The sequence below is a fragment of the Mobula hypostoma genome, chromosome 10 (genome assembly GCF_963921235.1).
Source record: "Mobula hypostoma chromosome 10, sMobHyp1.1, whole genome shotgun sequence".
In the NCBI taxonomy this organism is placed as follows: domain Eukaryota; kingdom Metazoa; phylum Chordata; class Chondrichthyes; order Myliobatiformes; family Myliobatidae; genus Mobula; species Mobula hypostoma.
The window spans coordinates 26,324,419-26,350,885 of NC_086106.1; the positions used below are offsets into that span (position 1 = coordinate 26,324,419).

The 26,467-nt window shown below is 48.7% G+C and overlaps 2 protein-coding genes across 4 annotated transcripts in view; one reads left to right on the forward strand and one right to left on the reverse strand.

Moving 5' to 3' along the window:
* LOC134353258 (adenylate cyclase type 2-like) overlaps positions 1–17,066 on the reverse strand; it is a 52,498-nt gene extending 35,432 nt beyond the window's left edge. The window contains exons 1-4 of one of the 3 annotated variants that reach the window (XM_063061289.1): positions 16,478–17,066; positions 5,494–5,875; positions 3,661–3,997; positions 324–521 (exon numbers count right to left, since the gene is read on the reverse strand). In XM_063061289.1, coding sequence (XP_062917359.1) covers positions 324–521; positions 3,661–3,846 — 384 coding nt within the window. In that variant the 5' untranslated portion in view covers positions 3,847–3,997; positions 5,494–5,875; positions 16,478–17,066. Of the gene's footprint in view, positions 1–323; positions 522–3,660; positions 3,998–5,493; positions 5,876–13,493; positions 13,591–16,477 lie in introns of those variants that run through there. The other 2 variants (XM_063061290.1, XM_063061288.1) reach the window with 2 other exon arrangements.
* Positions 17,067–21,885: 4,819 nt separating this feature from the next.
* The window catches only part of ltb4r2b (leukotriene B4 receptor 2b), a 38,011-nt gene continuing 33,429 nt past the window's right edge, over positions 21,886–26,467 (forward strand). Inside the window, exon 1 of the mRNA XM_063059741.1 lies at positions 21,886–22,018. Within this exon, the coding sequence (XP_062915811.1) occupies positions 22,016–22,018 (3 nt within the window). The 5' untranslated portion in view covers positions 21,886–22,015. The remainder of the gene's footprint in view (positions 22,019–26,467) is intronic.

Consider the following 26,467-nt stretch of genomic DNA (forward strand, 5'->3'; position numbering starts at 1 on the left):
AGGAGAAAGGAGCATAACGGAGATGGAACGGGAAAAGGAGTCAGGCAGGGAAAGAGGAAATGAGATGGAGAGGGAAGGGGCAGTGAGTGGCTAATTGGGAGGGTGATGGGAAGAAGGGGGAAGGGCGATGCGGAGATGGAGTGGTGGACGAGGAGAGGAAGAGGGGTTTGGCGGATGGGGAAGGCGGGGTAAAGGAAAGGGGGAGAGGGTGAATATGCAGAATAAATGGTGAGGCAGAGGATGTGGCAGGTGATACATGCGCAGACCTGACACCTGCTCCCCTTTACCATCCATTCCCTACCATCCTGTCCCCCGGCTCTTACCTGATCCCAGGCATTGACGACGGGCCCTTCGAAGATGAAGACGTAACCCATAGCGACTAGACAGGCCCAGATCAGCAGCGATAGGGCCTTCATGCCCCTGCTGAACACCAGGTCCACGTAAGCCAGGCCCAGTGTGCACAGGAAGACTCCGAGAGCCACGACGACAGTGGCGAAGAAAGCCACATTCTCCGAGACCTCCTGCCCAAGAGAGGAGGTGATGGGAGTCAGTCCTGTCCCTTCTATCCCCTCCCTGGGGTTTCTCGCCACCCTCCCCACCTGACAGAAGTTTTATAAAACCACAAGAGGAACAGACAGAGCGGACACCCTTTTACCCAGGGTGGAAATATCTCATCCCAGAGGACATGCATTTAAAATGGGGGGGTGAGGATACGTTCCAAGCAGAAGTGCAGGGCAGGGCAGGTTATTTTTTTTTTTAAACAGGGAGTGGTGGGTGTCTGGATGACGGAGACTGACACAACAGAGGTATTCAAGGGGCTCCTAAATATGCCATGAATGTGCAGAGAGTTGAGGGGTATATGGAGATGGCAGAAGAGATCCGTTTAGTTACAAACAAGAGAAAATCTGCGGATGCTGGAAAGACCATGACAACACACACAAAATGCTGGAGGAACTCAGCAGACCAGGCAGCCTCTATGGAAAAGAGCAAGTAGTTGACGTTTCGGGCTGAGACCCTTCTTCAGGGCTGGTAAACAGATGAGGAGTGAGAGTAAGATGCTGGGGGTGGGGGGAGCAGAGGAAGAAGCACAAAGGTGATAGGTGATAGGTGATAGGTGATAGGTGAAGCCGGGAGAGGGCGAGGGGAGAAGTAAAGAGCCAGGAAGTCAACTGGTGAAAGACAGAAAGGGTTGGAGACGGGGAAATCTGGTAGGAGAGCACAGAAGGCTATGGGAGAAGGAGAAAGGGGAGAAGGACCAGAGGGAGGTGATGGTCAGGTAAGGAGATAAGTTGACAGAAGGAAATGGGAATGGGGAATGGTGAAGGAGAGTGGGGGTGCAATTACTGGAAGTTCAAGGAATCGATGATGCCCAACAGGTTGGAGGCTACCCAAATGGAATATAAGGTGTTGTTTCCCCAACCTGAGAGTGACCTCATCACAGAAGTAGAGGAGGCCATGGACTGACATGTCTAGTTTAGTTAGTTAGTTAATTATTAGTTAAATCAGTTAGGCACATTACAGGGCCTCTTCCTGTGCTGTACTGGTAAATTAGTATCAGAACCAGAATCAGGTTTCATATCTCCAGTATATGTCATGAAACTTGCTAACTTTGCGGCAGCAGTAGAAAATGTAAGTATATATATATATATATATAAAAAGTTAAGTTAAAATAAGTAGTGGGAAAAACAGAAATGAATTTTTAAAACAGAGAGATACTGTTCATGGGTTTAGATAATGGATGGCAAAGGGGGAAGAAGCTGTTCCTGAATTGCTGAGTGTGTGCCTTCAGGCTTGTGTACGTTTTTCCTGTGCTAACAATGAGAAGAGACATGTCTTGGGTGGTGGGTGCCCTCAATGATGGACGCTGCCTTCCTGAGGCACCGCTCCTCGAAGATATTTTGGATACTACGGAGACTAGTACCCTTGATGGAGCTGACTAATTTTACAACGTTCTGAAACTTACTTTGATCCTGTGCAGTAACCACCCCCCCCACCCCCACATGCCAGACTATTATGCAGTCAGTCAGAATGCCCTCTACAGTACATCTGTAGAAGATTTTGAGTCTTTTAGGTGACAAATCAGATTAAGCTATTGAAATACAGCCCCTGTCTTGCCTTCTTTATAGCTGCATCAATATGTTGCATCTAGGTTAGGTCCTCAGAGATGCTGACACCCAGGAACTTGAAATTGCTCACTCTCTCCACTTCTGATCCCTTCATGAGGACTGGTTTGTGTATCTTCCCTTGTTCTATAAACTGGTTTCTTACTGTCATGTGTACTGAGATACAGTGAAAAGTTTCCAATTTACTTTAGTTTTTCTGGTGTATCTCAGTTTAAAGTTGACAGAGTTGTTAAGAAGGCATATAGTGTATCGGCCTTCATTAGTTAGAGGATTAAGTTCAAGAGCCTTGAGTTAATGTTGCAGCAGATGTGAAATATTATGTTCAGATCAGGTCGCCTCATTATTGGAAGGATGGGAAAGCTTCAGAATGGGTCTAGAGGAAATTTACCAGGATGCTGACCGGACTATAGGGCATGTCTTATGAAGATAGGGTGAGCAAGCCAGGGCTTTTCTCTTTGGAGCAAAGGAGAATGAGAGGCGACTTGACAGAGATGTACAAGATGATAAAAGCTGCAGATAGAGCAGATAGCCAGACAGTGGAAATGGGTAGAGCAAAGTACAGCAGGGATGTCAGTAGTAAGTTCTTCACACAGAGAGTGGGTATGTGGAACGCTTTGCCAGAATTATTGGCAGAGGCAGATGCATTAGCGCTATTGAAGATAGGTACATGAATGAAAGGAAAATGGAGGGCCAATTAGAAGGGAAGGGATAAATTGATCTTGGAGTTCGTTAAAAGGTCTGCACAATATTGTGGGCTGAGAGGCATGTACTGCTCTGTAGCATTCTATGTTCTATCTGTTATATACCAAGATACAGCAAAAAACTGTCTGCATAGAATTCTTTGCATAGTGCATTAAGGTAGTACCCAGTAAAATAATAACAGAGTGCAGAGTTAAGTGTTACAGTACAGAGAGCATGCGATGCATGTGTAGACAATAAGGTCATAACAAGGTAGATTCTGAGTTCAAGTGTCCAACCTATCATACGAGGAAACTATTAGTCTTATAACAGTGGTGTAGAAGCTGTCCTTGAGCCTGGTGGTATATGCTTTCAGGGTTTTGTATCTTCTGGCCAATTGAAGAGGGGAGATGAGAGACTATGGATACCGGTACAAGGTTCCTTAAAAGTGATGACACAGATAGACAGGATGGTGAAGAAGGCATCTGGCACACTGACCTTCACTTCATCGGTCGGGGCACTGAGTACAGGTGCTGGGTTGTTATGGTACTGCTGTACAAGACATGGTCACCCAGCTAGAGGAAGGATACGTTTAAGCTGGAGAGGATGTAGAGAAGATTGATGAAGATGATGAGTGATTAGGAAAGACTGGGCTCTTTCTCTCCATTCCCAGGAATCACACTTCTGAGATCCCTCCTGAAATCCTGGCATTCCTACGATCAAGGTGGGCTTAAACCCCTTCTTCCAAGCTGATTGTGGAGTAACACAAGTCAAAAGGGAGGGTGGTGGTGGAGAGGTGGTTAGTGGGATAGGAGCAGAGATCAGGATGGGAGGCTGCGGGTCTCACAGAGGAACATACCAGTCCTCGGCTGAAGAAGAGGATGATCAGGGCAATAGAAGCCGTACTGATGACGAGTAGAAGCAGCACCAGCAGTGGAAACTGCTGGCTGACCCGATGGTAGGACTCATACAGGTGATGGTCAGGACGAGGCGCGTCTGACCGCCTCCCCCTCCTGCCCGGCGGCCACCCTGCCGCACCGGACATGGCCCTCCACACAGCCACCGTGCAGGACTTGCTTCCAGCTCCCACCAGCTCAACCAGCGCTCCCCTTGCCTCACAGTCCTTTACACACAGACGCCATTGCCCACCAGATCAGTGAGGATCAGAGTCCCAGCTCTCCCTGCAAGTCCAAATTCTGCAAGAGACAGAAAGATCAGGTTATAACGTGGGACTTGTAGCTGAAGTAGCAGATCCCCGGGATTGGGATCCAATCCAGAGGGTTTGAGGGTTTCTATATAAAATAACAGAATCCTGGGAGTAAATTACAGATTGGAGTCTAATCCACACACTTGTGTTTTTCAATAACCTTTTTGTGGAGTTGCTTGGAGTGTTCTTTTGTCCTCATGGTGTAGTTTTTGCCAGGATACTGACTCACCAGCAGTTGGACCTGCCAGATACAGGTGTATTTTTACTACAATCAATTGAAACACCTTGACTGCACACAGGTCTCCAAAAACAGATTTCCATTTAAGACCATAAAACAAAAGAGCACAAGTCGGCCATTTGGCTTTAACTAATTATGTGACTCCTAAAACCAATTGGCTGCACCAGTGATGATTTGGTGTGCCATATTAAAGGGAGTGAAAACTTATGCAATCAATTATTTTGTGGTTTATATTTGCAATTACCTTAGATCACTTTGTACAGATCTATTTTCACTTTGGTATGAAAGAGACTTTTTCTGTGATCCGTGTCAAAAAAGCCAAATTAAATCCGCTGTGATTCAATGTTGTAAAACAATAAAACTCAAAAACTTCCAAACCAAAAAGGGGTGAACACTTTTTATAGACACTGTATATATCAAAAAATAGATCCCAGGGAATGCCTGGAGTAAAATTCCGGGGTTCAGAAGATGTATGTATGGAATTAACCAATCCCAGGATTGAGTTACAGGAATCGGATTCAGGGGTTTGAAGTGTTTATATATAGAATAAATGATTCCCCAAGAGTGAGTCAAGGGCCTGGAATCTAATTCATAGGTTCAGGGTTTATACATAGAACAACAAATCCCCTGGAGCGATCTACAGCGTGAGATCTGATCCAGGGGTTCGGAGTCTTTAGATATATAACAGATCCCCGGGAGTGGGTTACTACACAGAATCTAGTTTGAAGTTCAGGTCGTTCATATTTAGAATAACAGGTCCCCAAGGACTGAGTTACAACCTGGAATCTAATCGGAAATGCACTGTTTATATCTAGAAAAGCAAACCGCGGAGTGGAATAAAAGGTAAAATATCATCCAGGGGGTTATATAAAAAACAGATCGCATGAACCTCTGGATTAGTTTCCAGCCTGTAACTCACTCCCGGGGATCTGTAATTCCATACAAAAAGAAAATTCCGGAATTCCTGGATTAAATCATAGCCTGTAACACGGTCGGAGAATGTGTAATTTTGCCTTTAAACCCAGAACCCCGGGGTTATATCCCAGATGTAACTGTCTCTCTTTCTCAGTCTCACCCCTCCCGTTCTGGCCCTCTCCTCTCTCTTTGCCCCCAGCCCCCTCTCTCTGCCCCGCTCGCTCTCTCACTTCCTCGTTCGCTCTCTCATTTCCTCATTTCCAGACGTATCACAACTTGCCCGGAGCAGTTCCCTTGACTTCTGGGGGCGCTGCTGTCCATCGGGTCCTTACCTAGTGAATGTGTGGAGACCTCCGCAAATCGATAGCCAGCTGTCGGGACGGGTGGCCTGAGACGACACCTAGGTAATCGGAGCGGCCTTTCCCTCCAGGTGAATTAGCAGAATCCAAAGACACTTCGCATTGTAAAACAAGATCAAATCTCCTCCTCCTGCAACACGAGTGAACTTGCACAGCCTGTTTGTCGGGTCGGACCAGGGTGGGTTACGCCAAACCAACTTCAACATCAAGAGGCGTGAGCCTCAAACCGGGAAATGGTCCGGTCTCGCTCCCGCCCCCGGGAGCCGCAGGGACAGGCGAGCCTCTTCTCCGGACGTCCCGCGGACACGCTCACACCCAACCCACAGATGTCCCGAGTGTTGGAGGGAGGCCGAGCCTGGGCGGGCACGACAAGATCCCAGAAATCATTCTTCCACCTCTTTTTCTATCGATCTCGCACGTCCTCTCTCTATCTCTTTCTCGCTACCGCCTTTACCCTGTCCTCTCTATCCGCCTCTCTCTCGCTCCCATCCTCCTCTCTTTCTGTCCCCACATCTTCCTTTCTCCCCTCTTCCAACTTTCCACACCTCTCTACCTATCTCTCCCCGTTCCCATTAACCTCCCTGTCTCTCTTTCTCCACCTCTCCCGGCCTTTCCATACCTTTCCCCATCTCTCCCTGTGTCCCCACTAACCCCCTCTCTCTTTTCTACCTCCCGCCTATCCGTTTCTCCACCCTCCCTCTCTCCAACCCCACCTCCCCTCCTCACTAATTCTGTCTCTTTCTCTCCCTCTCTGTTCTTCCCCTCTCTCCATCTCACCCCTCCTTCACTTCCATCTCCCTAGTCCCTCGACCCCTCTCCCCTCCTTTTCCCCTCCTTCCTTCCCTTCTTCACTCTCCCTCCTTCCCCTCCCTCTCTCTCTCCTTCCCTCCCCTCCATTTCTTCCTTACTCCTCTTCCTTCTGTCTCCCCTCCCTTTCTCTTCTTCCCCACTTTGCACTGTTCCCCTCTCCCCCCGCTCTCTCTCTCTCTCCCCCACCCTCCCTCTCTCTCTCTCTCTCTCCCCTGAGTGGGAGATCAATAATTCAGCAGGTGTGGATCTGTGCCTGCAGCTCTGCTGAACCATTAGCGACCTCGGTGCACTGCCGTGATCCCACACTAATGGAGTCTGCTGATATGGCCAGCTCCTATCGATCAGGGCCCGGAAAAAAACAGATACAACAGGTTCACAGGTCCCACTGGAGATAGGACTTCGGCTTCTATAAAGGATGAGGGCTCCCCACGTGTGTGTGTGTGTGTGTGTGTGTGTGTGTGTGTGTGTGTGTGTCCCTCTGTCTTTTCTCCTCACATAGTCATTCTCTCCTCCTTACCCTTCCCTCAAACAATCCCCACCTTCTCTCCAACCCCTCACTACCTCCATCCCTTCATTTCTCCCTCCTCCCAATCCCCATCTCTCTCTCCTTTTTCTCAAACCCTCTCTCCTCCCTCCTCTCATCATCCTCTCTTCCCTCACCTTTCAACCCTTCCCTCTCCCCGTCTCAACCCACCTCTCTCCCTCCTCTCTTGCCCTCCCCTCCTCCTACTCTCAGCTCCTCTCAATCCCCCTCTCTCCCACTCCCCAGCTCTCTCCTCCTCGCCCTCTCCCCTCCTCCTTCTCTCCCTCGTCTCTTACCCTACTCTTCCCTCCATCCTCTCACCTAATCCTCACCTCCTCACTCCCCACCTCTCTCCCTTCCTCTCAACCCCCCTCTCCCTGGTTCCCCACTCCCCATCCCCTCTACCGCCTCCTGCCTTCTCCCTCTCTCCACCCCTCCAGCCCTACCCTCCATCTCCATTCCCCCTGTCTCTTCCCATCGCCACCCCCACTGTCTTTCTGTCCTTCTTTCCCTCTTCTGACTCCCACTCTCTCCCTCTACACTCTACTTCCCTTTCTTCCTCTCTGCCCACCCACACTGTGTCAAACTCCAATTCTTGTGACTGACAAACCGCTGTTCTCGTGCTGCTAGTTTCATCTGCTGGTCACTTCTCTCCTGTTGTCTACAGCCGACCCACTCCCTTGTCATGGGACAGCCTGACACTGCCCGTTCCTCTCCTGTGGTCACTGCCGCCTGTTGGCTCCCCCCAGCCGGTGATATCCAGCTGTGGCCACAACCACTAACCAGTACAGGTTACTGACCCACACTCACTGACTCCCAGCAGAACGTCAACTACCCTCCCTCATCCCGACTCTCTGCCCTCCCACCCCTAATCATGCCAGTCACAGGCACAGAGTGGCGCAGCACAGAACCAGGTACTTCATCCCATCCCATCTCGTCCTGGTGGACCTCCATCTGTCTACTCTGATCCTATTTGCTTCTATTATGAAAGTATCCTCCTACAGAGTTGCCAGCGAAGTTGCTGTTGAACTGCCTTTTGGCTATATCTGCTTCTTACCCCCCCCAACCCCACAGTTAGACCTCTACTCTGGGTCAAAAAGACTAACCATCCAACTTATCCACATTCCTCAAATTCGCCTGCATTTAGCCCATATTTCTCTGCACCTTTCCTATCCACACACCAGTCCAAATGTGTTACAATGTGACCATCTCTATACCACTTACTCCGGCAACTTGTTCCACATAACTGCCACCCTCTGCTTGTAGAACTTAATGCTCAGATTCCCTTTAAATCGCCCTCCCTTCCCTTTAAAATGACCTCCTCTTACAACATAGAACATTCAACACTACAACACAGTGAAAGCCCTTCTGCTCATGATGCTGTGCCGAACTTTAAACCTACTCGGAGATCAATCTAACCCTTCCCTCCCTCAAAATGTTCCATTTTGCTTTCATCCATGTGCTTATCTAAGAGTTTCTTAAATGCCCCTAGTGTATCTTCCTCTTCCAGCAACCACACACCTACTACCCTCTGTGTAAAGAACTTACCACTGATATGCCAGCTGTATACTTTCCTCCAATCACAAAATTAAGACCCTGTTGTATGAGTCATTTCCACCCTGAGTAAAGGCGTCCGCCTCTCTGCTCTTTCTATGCCTCTTGCCGTCTTTTACCTCTCCATCAAGTCACCTCTCATCCTCCTTCACTCAGAGAAAAGCAGCAGCTCGCTCAGCCCATCTTCATAAGACATGCTGTCTGATCCATTTAGCATCCTGGTAAATCCGCTCTGCACCATTTCGAAAGCTTCCGCTTCCTTCCTATAATGAAGCGATCGGAACTAATCTAACCACAGTTATATTGAACTGCAGCATTACCCTACAGCTTTTGAATTTGATTCAGATATTCCTACCACTGAAGAAAAGAAAACTTAACTATCTCCTGCTTCTGTGCTCCTTGCAGACTTCTATCGGTCGCCCCTCCATTCCAGGGAGAACAGTCCCACCCTTTCTCGTCTCTACCCATAACTGAAGTCCTCCCCCAGTCCCAGCACCATCCCAGAAAACCTCCTCTGCACTGTCTCCAGCACAACTGATTCTTCCTGTGACCAGAACTGCATACGGTGTTCCAGATGCGGTTTGACCAAAGTTTTGTAAAATTACAATGTGACATCCCAACTTTTGTACTTAGTACCTCAAACGATGAAGGCAAGTGTACTGTCTGCCTTCTTCATTATCTTGTCGCATGTGTTGTCAGCTTCAGGGAACAATGGGCCTGCATTCCGAGACTAAGACTAGTCTTTCCAAGACTTCCATTTACTGTACACTTTTCCTTGACATTGGACCACCCAAGATGCAGCCTCTCATATTTGCCCAGATGAAACCCCATCAATTGTAGGCCATATCTCGGGTAATGATGAGTTTGAGTACAGAGAGGAAATTAAGAACCTGGTGGCATGGTACGAAGACAATAACCTATCCCTCAACATAGAACAGAATAGTACAGCACAGTACAGGCCCTTCGGCCCACAATGTTGTGCCGACCCTCAAACCCTGCCTCCCATATAAGCCCCACCTTAAATTCCTCCATATACCTGTCTAGTAGTCTCTTAAACTTCACTAGTGTATCTGCCTCCACCACTGACTCAGGCAGTGCATTCCATGCACCAACCACTCTCTGAGTAAAAAACCTACCTCTAATATCCCCCTTGAACTTCCCACCCCTTACCTTAAAGCCATATCCTCTTGTATTGAGCAGTGGTGCCCTGGGGAAGAGGCGCTGGCTATCCACTTTATCTATTCCTCTTATTATCTTGTACACCTCTATCCTGTCTCCTCTCATCCTCCTTCTCTCCAAAGAGTAAAGCCCTAGCTCCCTTAATCTCTGATCATAATGCATACTTTCTAAACCAGGCAGCATCCTGGTAAATCTCCTCTGTACCTTTTCCAATGCTTCCACATCCTTCCTATAGTGAGGTGACCAGAACTGGACACAATACTCCAAGTGTGGCCTAACCAGAGTTTTATAGAGCTGCATCATTACATCGCGACTCTTAAACTCTATCCCTCGACTTATGAAAGCTAGCACCCCATAAGCTTTCTTAACTACCCTATCCACCTGTGAGGCAACTTTCAGGGATCTGTGGACATGTACCCCGAGATCCCTCTGCTCCTCCACACTACCAAGTATCCTGCCATTTACTTTGTACTCTGCCTTGGAGTTTGTCCTTTCAAAGTGTACCACCTCACACTTCTCCGGGTTGAACTCCATCTGCCAGTTCTCAGCCCACTTCTGCATCCTATCAATGTCTCTCTGCAATCTTTGACAATCCTCTACACTATCTACAACACCACCAACCTTTGTGTCATCTGCAAACTTGCCAACCAACCCATCTACCCCCACATCCAGGTCGTTAATAAAAATCACGAAAAGTAGAAGTCCCAGAACAGATCCTTGTGAGACACCACTAGTCACAATCCTCCAATCTGAATGTACTCCCTCCACCACCATCCTCTGCCTTCTGCAGGCAAGCCATTTCTGAATCCACCTGGCCAAACTTCCCTGGATCCCATGCCTTCTAACTTTCTGAATAAGCCTACCGTGTGGAACCTTGTCAAATGCCTTACTAAAATCCATATAGATCACATCCACTGCACTACCCTCATCTATATGCCTGGTCACCTCCTCAAAGAACTCTATCAGGCTTGTTAGACACAATCTGCCCTTCACAAAGCCATGCTGACTGTCCCTGATCAGGCCATGATTCTCTGAATGCCTATAGGTCCTATCTCTAAGAATCTTTTCCAACAGCTTTCCCACCACAGACGTAAGGCTCACTGGTCTATAATTACCCGGACTATCCCTACTACCTTTTTTGAACAAGGGACAATATTTGCCTCCCTCCAATCCTCCGGTACCATTCCCGTGGATAACAAGGACATAAAGATCCTAGCCAAAGGCTCAGCAATCTCTTCTCTCGCCTCGTGGAGCAACATGGGGAATATTCCGTCAGGCCCCGCGGACTTATCTGTCCTAATGTATTTTAACAACTCCAACACCTCCTCTCCCTTAATATCAACATGCTCCAGAACTTCAACCTCACTCATATTGTCCTCACCATTATCAAGTTCCCTCTCATTGGTGAATACTGAAGAGAAGTATTCATGGAGGACCTCGCTCACTTCCACAGCCTCCAGGCACAGCTTCCCACCTTTATCTCTAATCGGTCCTACCTTCACTCCTGTCATCCTTTTTTTCTTCACATAATTGAAGAATGCCTTGGGGTTTTCCTTTACCCTACTCGCCAAGGCCTTCTATGCCCCCTTCTTGCTCTTCTCAGCCCCTTAAGCTCCTTTCTTGCTTCCCTATATTTCTCAATAGACCCATCTGATGCTTCCTAAACCTCATGTATGCTGCCTTCTTCCACCTGACTAGATTTTCCACCTCACTTGTCACCCATGGTTCCTTCACCCTACCATTCTTTATCTTCCTCACCGGGACAAATTTATCCCTAACATCCCGCAAGAGATCTCTAAACATCGACCACATGTCCATAGTACATTTCCCTGCAAAAACATCATCCCAATTCACACCTGCAAGTTCTATCCTTATAGCCTCAATTTGCCTTTCCCCAATTAAAAATTTTCCTGTCCTCTCTGATTCTACGTCAGCAAGATGAAGGAATTGGTTGTTGACTTCAGAAGGAGTAGCGGACCACACAACCTAATTTATATCGGTGGTGCGCAAGTGGAACAGGTCAAAAGCTTTAAGTTCCTCGGGGTCAATATTACAAATGACCTGACTTTGTCCAACCAAGCAGAGTTCACTGCCAAGAAGACCCACCAGTGCCTTTACTTCCTGAGAAAACTAAAGAAATTTGGCCTGTCGCCTGAAACTCTCACTAATTTTTACAGATGCACCGTAGAAAGCATTCTTCTAGGGTGCATCACAACCTGGTATGGAAGTTGTCCTGTCCAAGACCGAAAGAAGCTGCAGAAGACCGTGAACACAGCGCAGCACATCACACAAACCAATCTTCCGTCCGTGGACTCACTTTACACCGCACGCTGACGTAGCAGTGCTGCCAGGATAATCAAGGACACGACCCACCCAGCCAACAGACTTTTCGTCCCTCTTCCCTCCAGGAGAAGGCTCAGGAGCTTGAAGACTCGTATTGCCAGATTTGGAAACAGCTTCTTTCCAACTGTGATAAGACTGCTGAACGGATCCTGACCCGGATCTGAGCCGTACCCTCCAAATATCCAGACCTGCCTCTCGGTTTTTTTGCACTGCCTTACTTTCCATTTTCCTATTTTCTATTTGTGATTTATAATTTAAATTTTTAATATTTACTAATTTTTACTATTTTTAATATTTTTAATATTTATTATTTGTAATCCAGGGAGTGGGAAGCGCAGAATCAAATATCGCTGTGATGATTGTACGTTCTAATATCAATTGTTTGGCGATAATAAAGTATAAGTACCACTTTCCCACCCACATTTGCAGCTGGTATGAATACTGCTGAATCCTTTGACAATTTCCCTCACTGTAACAGAACTCCACCAATCTTTAAGTCATCTTCAAGTTTGCTAATCAGCCCTCCAAAGACTCTTGCAAATTTCTACAGATGTACAGTGAACGATATTCTAACTGCTCCACCATTCGATCATGGCTGATTTATTTTCCCTCTCCACCCCATTCTCCTTGTAACCTTACTAATCAAGATCCTATCAACCTCTGCTTTAAATATACCCAATGATAGCCTGCACAGCCATCTGTAATGAACACCACAGATTACCACCCTCTGGCTAAAGAAATTCCATCTCAACTCTGTTCTAATGGACATCCTTCTATTCTGAGGCTGTGCTCTCTTGACCTGGACTCTCCCACTAATGGAAACAGTTTCTTATTGTCCACTCTATTTAGGCTTTTCAATTCGGTATGTTTTAATGAGATCCCCCCCCCTCATTCTTCTAAACTCCAGCAAGTTCAGGCCCAGAGCCATCAAAAGCTCCTTGTATTTTAACCCTCTCATTCCTGGGATCATTCTCATGAGCCTTCCCTGGACCTTCTCCAACGGCAACACATTGTAGGAGGGAAGGGTTAGATTGATCTTGAAGTGGCTTTAAAGGTTGGCAGAACGTTGTGGCCCGAAGGGCTTGTAATGTGCTGTTATGTTCTATGTTCCATCAGGAGAGGCCCAAGCTATCAAAAACTAGAGCAACACACATCAAAATTGCTGGTGAACGCAGCAGGCCAGGCAGCATCTCTAGGAAGAGGTACAGTCAAAAACTAGAATAAGTTAAAGAATAACCCCCTTCCAGCCAGAGTAACACTCCACCACCAGCACTGACCATCCTGCATAGGCAAGCTAGTTCTGAATCCAATCTGCCAAGATCCATGTGCCTTAATTATTTGAACGTCTCTTCCATGTTTCTCGGTCCCCTTCACCTCTGCTGTGTCTGCTTCAAAGACAAGACTTTCTACAAAAGTGCCTAACCCCTCCCTAGTGGATGGAGCCCATGACTTCACCCCTTCTCTTTCCCTCACATCTGCTTCCTCACCACAATCGATCGATCTCCATTCACCACCACCAACAACCCCCCCCCCCAACGCCAGATAGTAGCATCCAAGTCCTCACCTCACTCGCCAGCTTCTGAGTACAACAGGAATCCCGTTGGCTCTGCTGAGCTCCCAGCACCGCACAGATCATGGAACGGGACAGACTGGAACAGGGCCCCGTGGGCCGCCCTGTCAGTGCCAACTGCAATGCTCTTTTGACCTCCATCCCCTCACTCTCTCTGTCCGTCTGTGTGCCCATTTGAATGCCCCCTAATCACCTCTAATGTGTCTGCTTCCATCTTCTCCCCTGGCAGCCTGTTCCAGGTGTCCACCTCTCTCTGTGTAAAAAGAAAGTTGCCCCACACATCTCCTTTAAGCTTTCTCCTCTCACCCATGCCCTCTAGGTTTGATGTTCACACCCTGGGCAAAATGACTGCCTCTCATAAAGTTATAAACCTCTGACAGGTCACCCCACACCCTCTGATGCTCCAGAGAAGCAACCGAAGTTTGTCCGACCACACCTCATGCCACGTGCTCTCCAGCCAGGCAGCATCCCAGTGAACCTCTTCTACTCCGGCTACCATCTCTGGAGTGACCCCAAGTCAAGCCTGTTGCTAGTTACATGAGGATAGCCAAATGGTTTGTAACTGAGATATTGTGTATAGCTCTGGTCTCCCGGACTAAGAAAGGGGAGGTATGTGACAGACGGAGAAGTTTCACCAGATTATTTCCTGGGATGGGGTGGGAGTGGGGGTATTTTCCCATAAGGAGAGATTAATCTGGCTGGACCTGTATTCTCTGGGGTTTGGAAGAACGACAGGGGATCTCATTGAAAACCCACTCACGACAGGGTGGGTGTGAGGTCGTAGGTTACCCCCTGACTGGGGGTGGGGAACAGAGGGTCACCATCTCAGAATAAGGTGGTTGGCTGTTCAAGACAGAGATGGGAGAGATTCCTTCTGCATCCATCCCCCAATTCCCTGGAGAGAGGTGAGTCTTTGGAATTCATTCTCCCTCAGAAGAAGGTGGGTCGGTGAGTTTTGGATGTGAAGGGGAGGGAGGGAGATGGGGTTGGTGCAGAAGGGTGGGGCTGGGGTAGAGGGTCATTCCCAGTCCGATAGAACGGGGAAGGGGTATGGTTGGGAGGGACAGAGTAGAAACCGAGCAGCCTATTCCTGTGCTGTTCCTTACTTTGCCTGTGGCTGCTTCACATCTCCCCCAGCACCCCTTGCAAATCCTTCGGACAAAAGCAACAGGGGATACTACACGTGGGATCTTCCTGTGCACTTATCAGCAGCACCTCTTCCAATGAAACGAGAGTGGGGTTGGGGTGGTGAGAGAGGAATTCCTACCTCCTACTTACTCTACCCACACCTTCCCTCTCCTCTTAATTCCTTCCCTGGATTGTCTGGTTCAGGATGAGGCTTGGTAGGCCGGAGCCTGAGTCTGGAAACTTGCCTAGGAGGGTGGGCTGTGTTTAGCTACTTCCTGTCAAGCTGCAGGGTGACCCCTGACCCCGAGACGGGTGTCTCCCATAAGGAGAGGTCATGCTACCTCCCTCACACCCCTGCAAACATCCCTCCAGTGACAGGGAGGAGCCCAGCACAGTGAGGGCGGAGGATTTCCTGCTCTTCACAGCCTGTGCTGCTGGCCTCCCGTGGGGCCTCATAGACCCGGTCCAGGGATGAGAAGGATGGCCCAGCGTCAGTCTGCAGGCTTTGAGTGCCAGAGCATTGATTGTACTCCCTGTGTCTGGGGAGATTCCTCTAACTGCTCCCCTCCCTCCGTATCTGGGGAGCTCCCTATTCCTACTGTACCTCGAGAGCAGCTTCTAACCCGGTTGATAAGACGTAGGAGCAGAATTAGGCCACTTGGCCCATGGAGTCTGCTCCCTTATTCCATCACGACTAATTTATTGTCCCTCGCACCCCCATTCTGCTATGTTCTCCCCATAACCTTTGATGCCCTAACTAATCAAGAACCAATCAACCTCTGCTTTAAATGTACTCAGTGACTTCACCTCCACAGCCGCCCGTGGCGATGAATTCACCAGCTAAGTATTTTTTTTTCATCCCGTTCTAAATGGACATCCCGCTATTCTGAAGCTGTGCCCTCTGGTCCTAGACTTACCCACTATAGGAACCATCCTCTCCACATCCACTCTCTGAACCTTTCAATATTCAATAGGTTTCAATGAGATCCCCCTCATTCTTGTAAACTCCAGCAAGCACAGGCCCGGAGCCATCAAACCCGCCTCACGTGTTAACCCTTTCATTCCCAGCGTCATTCTTATGAACCTCCTCTGGACCCTCTCCAAAGCCAGCACATCTTTTCTGAGACACACACAACTCCAACCGCGGACTGACCAATGCCTTATATAGCCTCAGCATCACATCTTTAGTCTTACATTCTAGTCCCCTCAAAACGAATGCTAACAGTCCTTACCACTCCCTCCCCACTCCTTTATCTGGTGACCTCTCTCCAACACCTTCATTCACCCTCCGGCATTGTGAAGCCCTTTCTAACCCTTCCTTCTCCTCCTGTGCCTGGGAGCTCCCTTTAACACCTCCCTCACTGTCCTGTATCTGGGAAGCACACTTCAACCACTTCTGCACCTTGTGGAGCTCCCTCTTACCCTCTCCTGTCCCAGGGGAGCTCCCTCTCAACCCCTCCCCCACTCTCTACTTGTGAAGCTCCCTCTAATGACCCCCTCACTCTCCAATATCTAGGGGAACTCTCTAAATTCTTCCTTCAGTATCTGGGGAGTGCCCTCCCACACTCTCCCGTATCCCTCTACCCACACTTCACTCTCCAGTCTCGGGGTGCTCCCTCTAGCCCCCTCGTGCACTTGGTAATCACCTTAGCCCATTCTCACTCTCCCCTCATTGCCCCCCAATTTCTTAGACCTTCCTAAATCAGTGCGGATTGTGGGACAATCCGGAGTACGGACGTCTCTCGGTTTCGAATGGGTTTGGTCTCCCCTGCCCTATCTCCTTTTCCCGCCCAACCAGGAGCGCCTCAGACCCTAATTCCACCCCGTTTCTCCCCACCCCAACCCCTCACCTTCCGCTCTCCTTCAGCTCCTCCGCTCCGTTCTCGTCCTCTCCACCGTGGCTCCCCTCTCCGAATCTACCACCCACCTTCGAGATCACGAGCGAAGCTGTTCTCACCGTCGAGAGGATGCCCCCGACCTCGCTCTAATCCGGCTAATGAGAGGGATTTAATATTTGATGGAACCGACACTGGGTGGGATCTAATTATCGCCGGACTTCCTGGAGCTGGCCTCGAGTTGCTAAGGGCAACTGGTCACCGAGGGGAGAAGCGCTGGAAATGTGTCAACAATATGTGGCAAAGTTCTCTTCGCTCTTCGCCAGGGGTGGTGGAGAAGGTTTGGCGCGCTCGCCTACATGGGACAAGACGCTCAGCTGTGATATTACATTACAGCTGTACAAGACATTAACAGGACCCCATTTATCGAGCGCAGTTCTGGTCTGAAACTAGAAAAGAACGGAAAAAAACGAGAGAGAGAGGGAGCGATTGGGAAAGAAGGAGACAGAAAGCAGAAATTAGGAGAAATGTTTGGAGGGGGAGATTAAAGAGAGAGAGTAAACAAGACAACTAGAGAAAGACAAACATGAATAGATTGACAGAATAAGGGAAAGGAAGAAGGAAAAGTAAGGAAGAATTACGTCAGAAAATAAACGAGACAATGTGGCAAAACGAGAGGTAGACAAGGGAGCGGCTGAGGGACAGATGATAGACAGAGCGAATGTGAGAGAAGGAAAAGAGAGAGGACACCGAAGGATATAGATCATGTGACTGTGTGTGTGTGTGTGTGTGTGTGTGTGTGTGTGTGTGTGTGTGTGTGAGAGAGAGAGAGAGAGAGAGAGAGAGAGAGAGAGAGAGAGAGTTTTATAAAACCATAAGGTTTAAGAGGGCGGTCTCCGTCTTTTCCCCAGGGTCGGAGAGTTCAAAACTACAGCACACTAGAGGTGTGTGGAACGAGCTGCAGAGGAGGTGGTAGAGACGGCTATGAATACACCCATAGGAAAGGTTTAGAGCAGGGGTTTCCAAACTCTTTTACGCCGTGGACCCCTGCCATTAACCGAGGGGTCCGTGCACCCCAGGCTGGGAACCCTTGTTTTAGCGGGATATGGCCCGAGTACGGTAAATAGGACTAGTTTAGCTTGCTCAGCGTGGACAAGTTAGACGGAAGGGTCTGTGTAAAGCAGCCAAGAGACGCGAATGTTCGTTCCTCCTGACCACATGACCAACTCCCTCCCAAACCCCCTCGCAACGCCCGTCACCCAGTCCGAATTTGATTGCAGACAGATCAGGTGCGAGGGGGGAGCCAGCTGGAGGAAGTTTGGGGTCGGATGTGGTGGGAGGAGTTCTTGGACTATTGCCGGGAGGAGGGCGGGGGAGGTGGAGGGGGTGGGAAATTTTTCGGGATGTCTGACAGATCCCGCTCGAGGAGCGAGACTGACTGACTTGGCGCTCGGGGAGGATGCTCGAGTGCACACGGATTGGAATATAGAACAAATGAGTATAGCACAGTACAGGCCCCTCTACCCAGGATTGTGTGCCCACCGTTTAACGTCCCCTTAGATCAATCGATCCCTTCCTCCACATAGCTCTCCATATCACGCTGCAGCTTTGAGGGATCTATGGACGTGGATCCCAAGATTCCTCTGTTCCTCCACACTTAAGAATTCTGCCATCAATCATTTTTCTGGATTGTACTCAATCTGTGCTCCTCAGCCCTCTCCTGCATCTGATCAATGTCCTGTTGAAACCCATCTGCCCTATCCACAACTCCTTCAAACTTCGTGCCGCCTACAAATTTACTAGCCAACCTTTCCATTTCCACATCCAAGTAATTTATTAAAGTCACAATGAACCGAGGTCCCAGAAGAGATTCCTGAAGAACACCACAGGCCACTGACTCTCCATCTACAACTACCTGCGGCCAACCAATTCTGCATCTAGGCAGACGAGCTTCCCTGGACCCCATCTGTCCTGATCTTCTGGAATGAGCCTACTTTGGGAAACTTCACCACATGCTTTATAAAGTCCATAAACAGTATACCACATCCACTCGATCAACTTGAATTGCCACTCTCTCTAAGTAATCAATATGGCACCTGGGGCATGAGCTGCCTCCCACAAAGCCATGCTGACTATTCCGAATCAGACCCTGCCTCTCCAAATGCTTTTAAGTTTCATCTCTAAGGATCTTCCCCAATAATTTGTCCACCACCAATGTAAGAGTCAATGGTCTATAATTCCCAGGGTTACTCCTACTTATTTACCAAAACAAAGGAATAACATCTGCCGCCCTCTCATCTCCCGGGTACTACTCCCGCGGGCAGTGAGGGGGCAAACATCGACAAAAGCAACGTGAAAAATGTCCCATCAACCTTGGTGACATCTTTCTTTGATCGGGAATCATTTGGGAAGTTCAGGTCAATGGGGTCTAGACACAGCAGACTGAGGGAGGGGATGGAAGGAATTTGTCTGAAAGATTGAGGGGGGCAATAGAGGGAGCCTCTCAGAGAGAGGAGTGAGAAGGAGGAGGCGAGAGAGAGCCTTCATTAAAGGAAAGTTGGATGGAGTTCCTCAGGTATAGTAGGGTGATGGAGGGTTTGGGGGAGATCCCCAGACACAGGAGAGTGAGGGGTTAGTTGAGAAGGAGTTGCTTGATCCAGAAGGAGGGAGCTCGGCAGAAAGGAGTTATAGAAGTTCCTCAGACAAGGAATGGGGTGGGCGCGGGGTGTTAAAGGGAGCTCTCAAAGGACAGGAGCTACCCAGGTGAGTGAGAGGAGAGGTTAGAGTGAGCTTCTCAGATAAGGAAAGTGAGGGAAGGTGAGAGAGCAAGCTCGCAGGCCACAGGGGCAAGAAGGTGAGGGGGGTGGAATTAGAGGAAACAGTACACAAACAGGGAATAATATCTTGCCTCCTCAGACTTAAATTAGCTATAATTTCAATCTGCCACTTCAACACAGCTGTCTGTTGGGACATGCCAATGATGCTTCTGATCTTGAGACTGTGTGACAGGACAGTGTGGATGAAGCCTCACCGTATGCTTCACCTTGTCCTTTGGTGTGTGTGTGTGCGTGTGTGTTTCTGTATCTCTGTATCTTCCTGTCTGTATGTGTGATGAGTGTGCATCTTTACATATCTCCACCCCTCTCTCCCCTCATTTCTCCCTCTCTCAACTCACTCTCTAACCCCTCTCTCCTCCCCACCCCCACCCACCTTGCCTCTTTAATTCTCGCTCTTTCCCCATCCTATTCTCCTGCCTCCTCTCCCTCCCAGTCACACATTTTCCCACTTCATCCCCTGCCCCTCCCTCATTCCTCTTACCTCATATCCCCTACCTCTCCCTCCACTGCTCCCACATTCCCTCATCCCCTTTTCACTGTCCCACTACTCCCCTTCCCCTCTTTCCTTCCCCCTCTCTCCTCCTCCACCCCCTCTCCCTCCACCACCCCTTCCCTCTCCACCCTGCTCCTCCTTCCCCTCACTGTTTTTTCCCCTGTCCCCATCTCCCTGCCTCTCTTCTCCCCCTCATCCTCATCCTCTCCTAACCTTCTCCCCTCTCACTCAGCTCCCCTTCTCACCTTATCTTCCCCCCGCCTCATTTCTCTGTCTCGGAGGCCAATGTTGGAACATCTTTCCACAGCACGATTCCTCGCAAAGCGTTGGACCCTGATGATGTATGCAGGGTACTGAAAACCCATGCTAACCAACTGAATAGCGCGTTCAAGGACATCTTCGATTTCGTACTACTGCATCCAGAGGCTTCCGCTTTAAGCGGGCATCATACCAGTGCCCAAGAAGAGCAGGACGAGCTGCCCCAACAACTATCGCCCAGTAGCGTGCTTTGTGAGATTGATCACGGCTAGCATTAACTCCTGCCTAAGCTAGGACCTGGACTCGCTGAAATTTGCCTATCACCACAACAGGTCTACGGCAGAAGCAATCATACTGCCTCATCACCGAGCCTTGGACCTTCTGAACACCAGCAACATCTACGTCAGGTCGCTGTTTATTGATTACAGGTCGGCGTTCAACACTATCATAGCCGCAGTATTAATCAACAAGTTTCAAAGACTGAGCCTCTGTACCTCCCCCCCCCCCAACCTTGTGAACCGGATCCTTGTGTTCCTCATTGGGAGACCACTGTCAGTGTGTATCAGTGATGATATTTACTCCTCGCTGATAATCAACAGAGCTGCATCTCGAGGTTCTGTTTAGCCATAAGACATAGGAGCAGAATTAGACCATTCAGCTGATCATTTGCTTCCTATACAACAATGGCTGATTATTTTTTCCCCTCCCGTTCACGTCTCTATTCTCCCTGCATTCACGGCTATGTTTCTAGGCACAGCTCGAACACCAACTATAAATTCGCCGATGACACAACTGTTTGTTGGCAGAATTTCAGGTGACGATGAGGAGGAGGAATGAGAAAGGTCAGCTGGTTTAGTACACCAGCTTTGTACTCAATGCCAGCAAGACTAAAGAATGTATTGTGAACTTAGAAAAAGGGGTTGGGGGGGGGGGGATGCTCGCCATTCCTCACTCAGGGGTCAGCAGTGGAAAGGATTAGCAGCTTCAAGTTCCTGGGTGTCAGCACCTCAGGGGATCCATCCTGTGTCCAAAATGTTGATACCTCTCACAGAACAAAAGTTGCTGTGAACACAGCAGCCGCACCAGCAACTTTTATGCATGTTGATACCTCTATAGGAGTTTGAGGGAATTGGTAACTTAGTTTAATACTGTCACATATACAGAGATACAGAGAAAAAAAACTTTTTTGAATACTGTCCATAGAGGTTAATTCATTACAACAGTACATTGAGGTATTACAAGGTGAATGAAGTGCAGAATCAAATGCACAGTTTGCCACCAAAGACTCTTGCCGGTGCCCACAGACGAACCGTGGAGAGCACTCTGACTGTCCACATCACTGTCTGGTGTGGACACTCGAATGCACAGGATCACAAGGACTATAGATTCAGCCAGATCCTCTGCAAAGCTCCCCGCCATCGAGGACGTCTTCGAAAGATGGTGCCTTAAAAAGGTGACATCCATCATTAAGAACCTTCACCGTCTGAGACATGCCTTCTTTTTGTACCCACCATCAGTGAGGAGTCTGATGAATCCCTTCGGAACAGCTTCTTCCTCTCAGATTTCTGAACAGTTCATGAGCCCATGAACCAGCTCAATATTTCTTTTATTTTCTCTATGTACTTATGTTGTAATTTATAGTGATTTTATACCTTTGCACTGCACTGTTGCTGAACAACAACAAATTTCTTGACCCTTGAAAATTATAATAAACTTAATTTTGATTGTGCTGTCGTCCCCTCCCCCAGTAACGAGAGACTCCCGGTGTGTTGGGAGTTAAGAAAGCAGACGGAAGCCGGAAAGGTGTGGTGAGGATCAGTCGGCAGGTCTGGGCAGGTAAACCCCACCCCAGGAGCAGACGGCTCCTTTGCAGCCTAGAGCCCTCCATCACAGCCCTGCCTGGAGAGAGCACAGCTCACACTGGTATCTCCCCCACCCCCGTGTCCTGGGACTTCCCTCCGTACCATGGTAAGTGAATGCGGAAACCTCAACCCGCTCCGTCTTATCAGATCTTCTCCACCTTCAGATCTTGCTGCTGGGAGAGACGGTGGGAGAAGTGGTGGTTTCAGTGGGTCAGTGGATAGTGCTGAAGTGTGGGGAGGAAGTGATATTGGTGTGGGATGCTGCGTGTGTGTGTGTGTGTGTGTCTGTGTGTGTGTGTGTGTGTGTGTGTGTGTGTGTAATGACCTATTTCTTTGAGAGATGGAATGTGAGAGAGTGTGTTTGTGTGTGACAGAGATAGTGTGTATGAGAGATCGTCGTCGTCGTGGCTATCCCTCGAGGTCGAGGATCATGGTCTCCGTTCTGTTGATCTACTTATGGGCTCTCAAGTGGCTTATGAGTCCAATCTTGGCTTTGAAAGTTCTTCTGCATTCAGGACAGGTAGTTCCAGATGGCAGATCAGGCTCTGGTTGTTGCTGCCTCTCTTTCCATTTTCTTCTCTTTTCTTCTAATTCTGCACATCTGTTGGCTTCGAAAGTTGCTGTTCCTTCTCGGATTTTCCAGAGTTTCCTGTCCTTGGCATTGGTTTCCCAATTGTTGATGTCGATGTTACATTTCTTCATGTTGACTTTTAAGACGTCTTTGAATCTCTTCTGTTGTCCGCCTCTTTTACGTTTGCCTTCTTTAGGCTGGGAGTGGAAAATTTGTTTTGGCAGCCGTTCATCTTTCATCCAAACAACATGACTGTTCCATCTTAGTTGGTTCTTGACGACGTAGGCTTCAATGCTTGTTGTTTTTGCTTCATTTAGCACGCTGACGAGAGATGTTAGTATGAGAGATATTAGTGTCTGAAATAGAGACAGTGTGTGTGTGTGTGTGTGTGTGAGAGAGAGAGAGAGATTGGGTGACAGGGGGAGGCAGTGTGTGAGAGAGAGTGACAGTACACTCTGTCCTCAGCGAGAGCTTTACCTTTGCCCCCCTTCGCCTGCACCTCAGTGAGTTCCACTCCCACTGTGACTCCGAGCTCTTCTTCCATCACCTCCATCTCTGAGCCCACACTATTGGCAAGACTTCCCCACACCACACCGATGACCCCCTTCTCCCGTCTCCAGCCCTCCTCCTCATCTTGGACATCCCACTCTGGTTCTCTGCCTGCTTTGGATCTTTGTTGACGAGACATCAACCATCTCAACTTCAGCACTCCCCTCTCCTCATTGAATCTCAGCCCCTCTGAATGCACTGCCCTCTGCTGTCTCTGCACCAACCCCAACCTCACTATCAAACCCACAGACAAAGGAGGTGCAGTTGTCGAGCGGCGGACTGACCTGTACCGTGCTGAGGCCAGGCCACAACTCTTGGACACCTCCCTGTACTTTAAAAGGATCCCACTCCAGACCTTCAGGCCATTGCCTCTTGCACCATCACTAACCTCATGCACTCTGGAGAACTCCCATCCACTGCTACCAACCTCATCTTCCGCTTACCCACCGTTTGTTTGTACTTTCTACTTAAAACCCACAATCCTGACTGCCTGGGTAGGCCCATTGTTTCTGCCTGCTCTTGCCCCATTGAACTCAAATCTGCATACCTCCACTCCATTCTATACCCCTGGGTTCAGTCTCTTTCCACCTACATCTGCGACATTTCACATGCTCTCGATCTCAACAACTTACAGTTCCCTGGCCCTGACCACCTCGTTTTCGCCATGCATGTCCAGTCCTTATACACTTCTGTTCCCCCATTAAGAAGGCCTTAAAAATTTCCATGTCTTCCTTGACAATAGAGCTGACCAGTTTCCCTCCACCGCTACCCCCCTTCCACCTGGCAGAAATGGTCCTCACCCTCAACAATTTCTCTGTTGGCTTCTCCCACTTTCTCCAAAATTGTGGGGTAGGCATGGGCACTCACATGGACCCCAGCTATACCTGCCTTTTCGTTGGCTACATGGAGGAGTCCATGGCTCAGGCCTTCCCTGATATTGTTCCCCAAGTCTTCCTGCGCTGCATCGACGATGCATTGGTGCTGCTTTGTGCACCCTTGCTGAGCTCGTCAGTTTCATCAACTTTGCCTCCAACTTCCACCAAGCTCTTAAATTCAAACACGAGGAAATCTGCAGATGCTGGAAATTCAAGCAACGCACACAAAATGCTGGTGGAACGCAGCAGGCCAGGCAGCATCTATAGGAAGAGGTACAGTCGACGTTTCTGGTCCAGACCCTTCGTCAGGACTTAAATTCACTTGGTCAATTTCCGACACATTTCTCCCCGTTCTCAGTCTCTCTGCCTTCATTTCTGGAGACAACTGTCTACCAGTATCTTTCATAAACCTACTGATTCCCATGGCTATCTTGGTTATACCTCTTCCCACCCTGTCTCCTTCCCTTTGCTCAGTTTCTTCATTTCCAGGATGAGGCTTTCCTTTCCTCCACATTTCCTCCATTTAACAGACATCTGCACTCACCCCATCTTCCCGCCTCCTTAACAGGAATAGAGTTCCCCTTGTCCTACCCCATGACCCTCTGGTTCCAAAGCATCATTTTTTTGCAACTTCTGCCATCTTCATTGGGATCCTATCAGCAAACTCACCTTTACCTCTCCTCCACTCTCTGCTCTCCATATGTATTGCATCCCCCTTGTCCATTCATCCCTTGCCACTCACCTCCTCCTGGCACAGACCACTGGCACAAGCGAGAGAAATGCCACACCTGTCCGTTCACCCCCCTCCCTCATCTCCAACTTCTGGTCATTTTCCCCCTCCCCCTTCCTTCTCTTCTATTCCCTACTCTGGCCTCTCACATCTTCTCCTCAGGTTCCCCTGCTGTCCCTTCTCCTTCCCTTTCTCCCATGGTTCACTCAGCTTTTCTATCAGACTCCTTTTATTCCAGCCCCTTGCCTTTTCCCCCTAGCACTTTCCAGCTTCCTACTTTATCAACCCCGCCGCCCACCCATTTGGCTTCACCTACCATCGTAATGTGGAAGAGGTAATCAGAGAGAGACGGTGCCTGAGGTGGTGTGAGAGAGAGAGTGAGATAAAATGTGAAAAAGAGAAATAGTGAGAGGTAGACTGTGTGAGGAATGGTGCAGAAGGAATTTTAGTTTGTGTGAGAGTGAGTGTTTGAGAGAGGCGGTGAGAGAGAAAGAGACAGACAATGTGTGGTGAGAGTGATAGAGAGACGGACAGAGAGTGTGTGTGTGTGTGAGAGAGAGAGGGTATGAGAGTGAGCATGATTAAATAGTGTGTGTGAGTGAGATAGAGTGAGAGAGACAGAGAGTGTGGGAGAGAGATCGTAAGGGAGACAGAGGTAGTGTGTTGGAAGGGGATAATGTGGGAGAGACGTGGTGCTCCAGAGCAGGAGAGACAGTATATGGCAGAGGGAGATAGTGTGGGGAGAAAGAGAGACAGCGATAGTGTGTGTGTGTGAGAGACACATATGGTGAGAGAAGGGTAGCGTGTGTGAGAAAGATATTGTAAGGCCACTGGATTTAAGATAGAGCGGGAGAATGTGTGAGGGGAGGCAGGGAGAGATAGTGTGTGTGAGAATGTGTGAGAAATAGTGAGATAAAGAGGAGAGACATACTATGAGAGAGATATTATGAAAGAGAAACTGTGTGAGAGAGAGTGAGATGGTCAATGGGAAAGAGCGAGAGAGGGTGAAGGAGAAACTACATGACAAAGATATGTAGGGTGAGGTAGGGCCGCAGTGTGTGTAGGGGAGAGGGTGAGAGGGAAAGAGGGAAGAATACAGCATGAGGAGAGAGAGAGAGAGAGAGAGAGAGAGACAGCATGTGTGAATGAAAGGCAGAGGTCATGTAAGAGGGAGAGATTATGTGTGCAGAAAGAGAGAGGGAGATACAGTGAGAGTGATAGCATGTGAGGGACAGGGACAGAGTCTGGGGGATAGGGACAGCGTGTGAGAGAAAAGGAAAGATGTAAGAGAGAGACAGACTGCATGAGTGAGTGTGAGAAGGAGATAGTGTGTGTGTGAGAGAGAGAGAGAGAGCAAGAATGAGGGATAGGGTGAGAGAGATGTGTGAAAGAGAAATAGGGAGATAATGCATGTCTGAATCAGGATGATATGTGAGAAAGAGAGAGGCAGTGTGAGAGTGAGATATCATGAGAGAGAGTTAGAGAGAAATAATGTGAGACAGGCATATATCCTTTTATAGAAAGAGAGAGAGAGAGTGTGTGAGGAAATTGTGACGAGAGAGACTGAGATTGTGAGCGATTTTTAAAAATTTATTTAGAGATTCGGTACGATAACAGTTCCTTCCAGCCCATTGAGTTTGCTGTGCTCGATTACACCCATGTGAACAATTAAACTAACAACCCACACGTCTTTGAAGTGTGGGAGGCAACTGGAGCAGCCAGAGGAATCTCAAATGGTCACGGGAAGAACGTAGAAACTCCTTACAGACAACAGTGGGAATCGAAGCCAGGTCAACTCTGCTGCTGTTCTTAAGGAGTTTCTACATGATG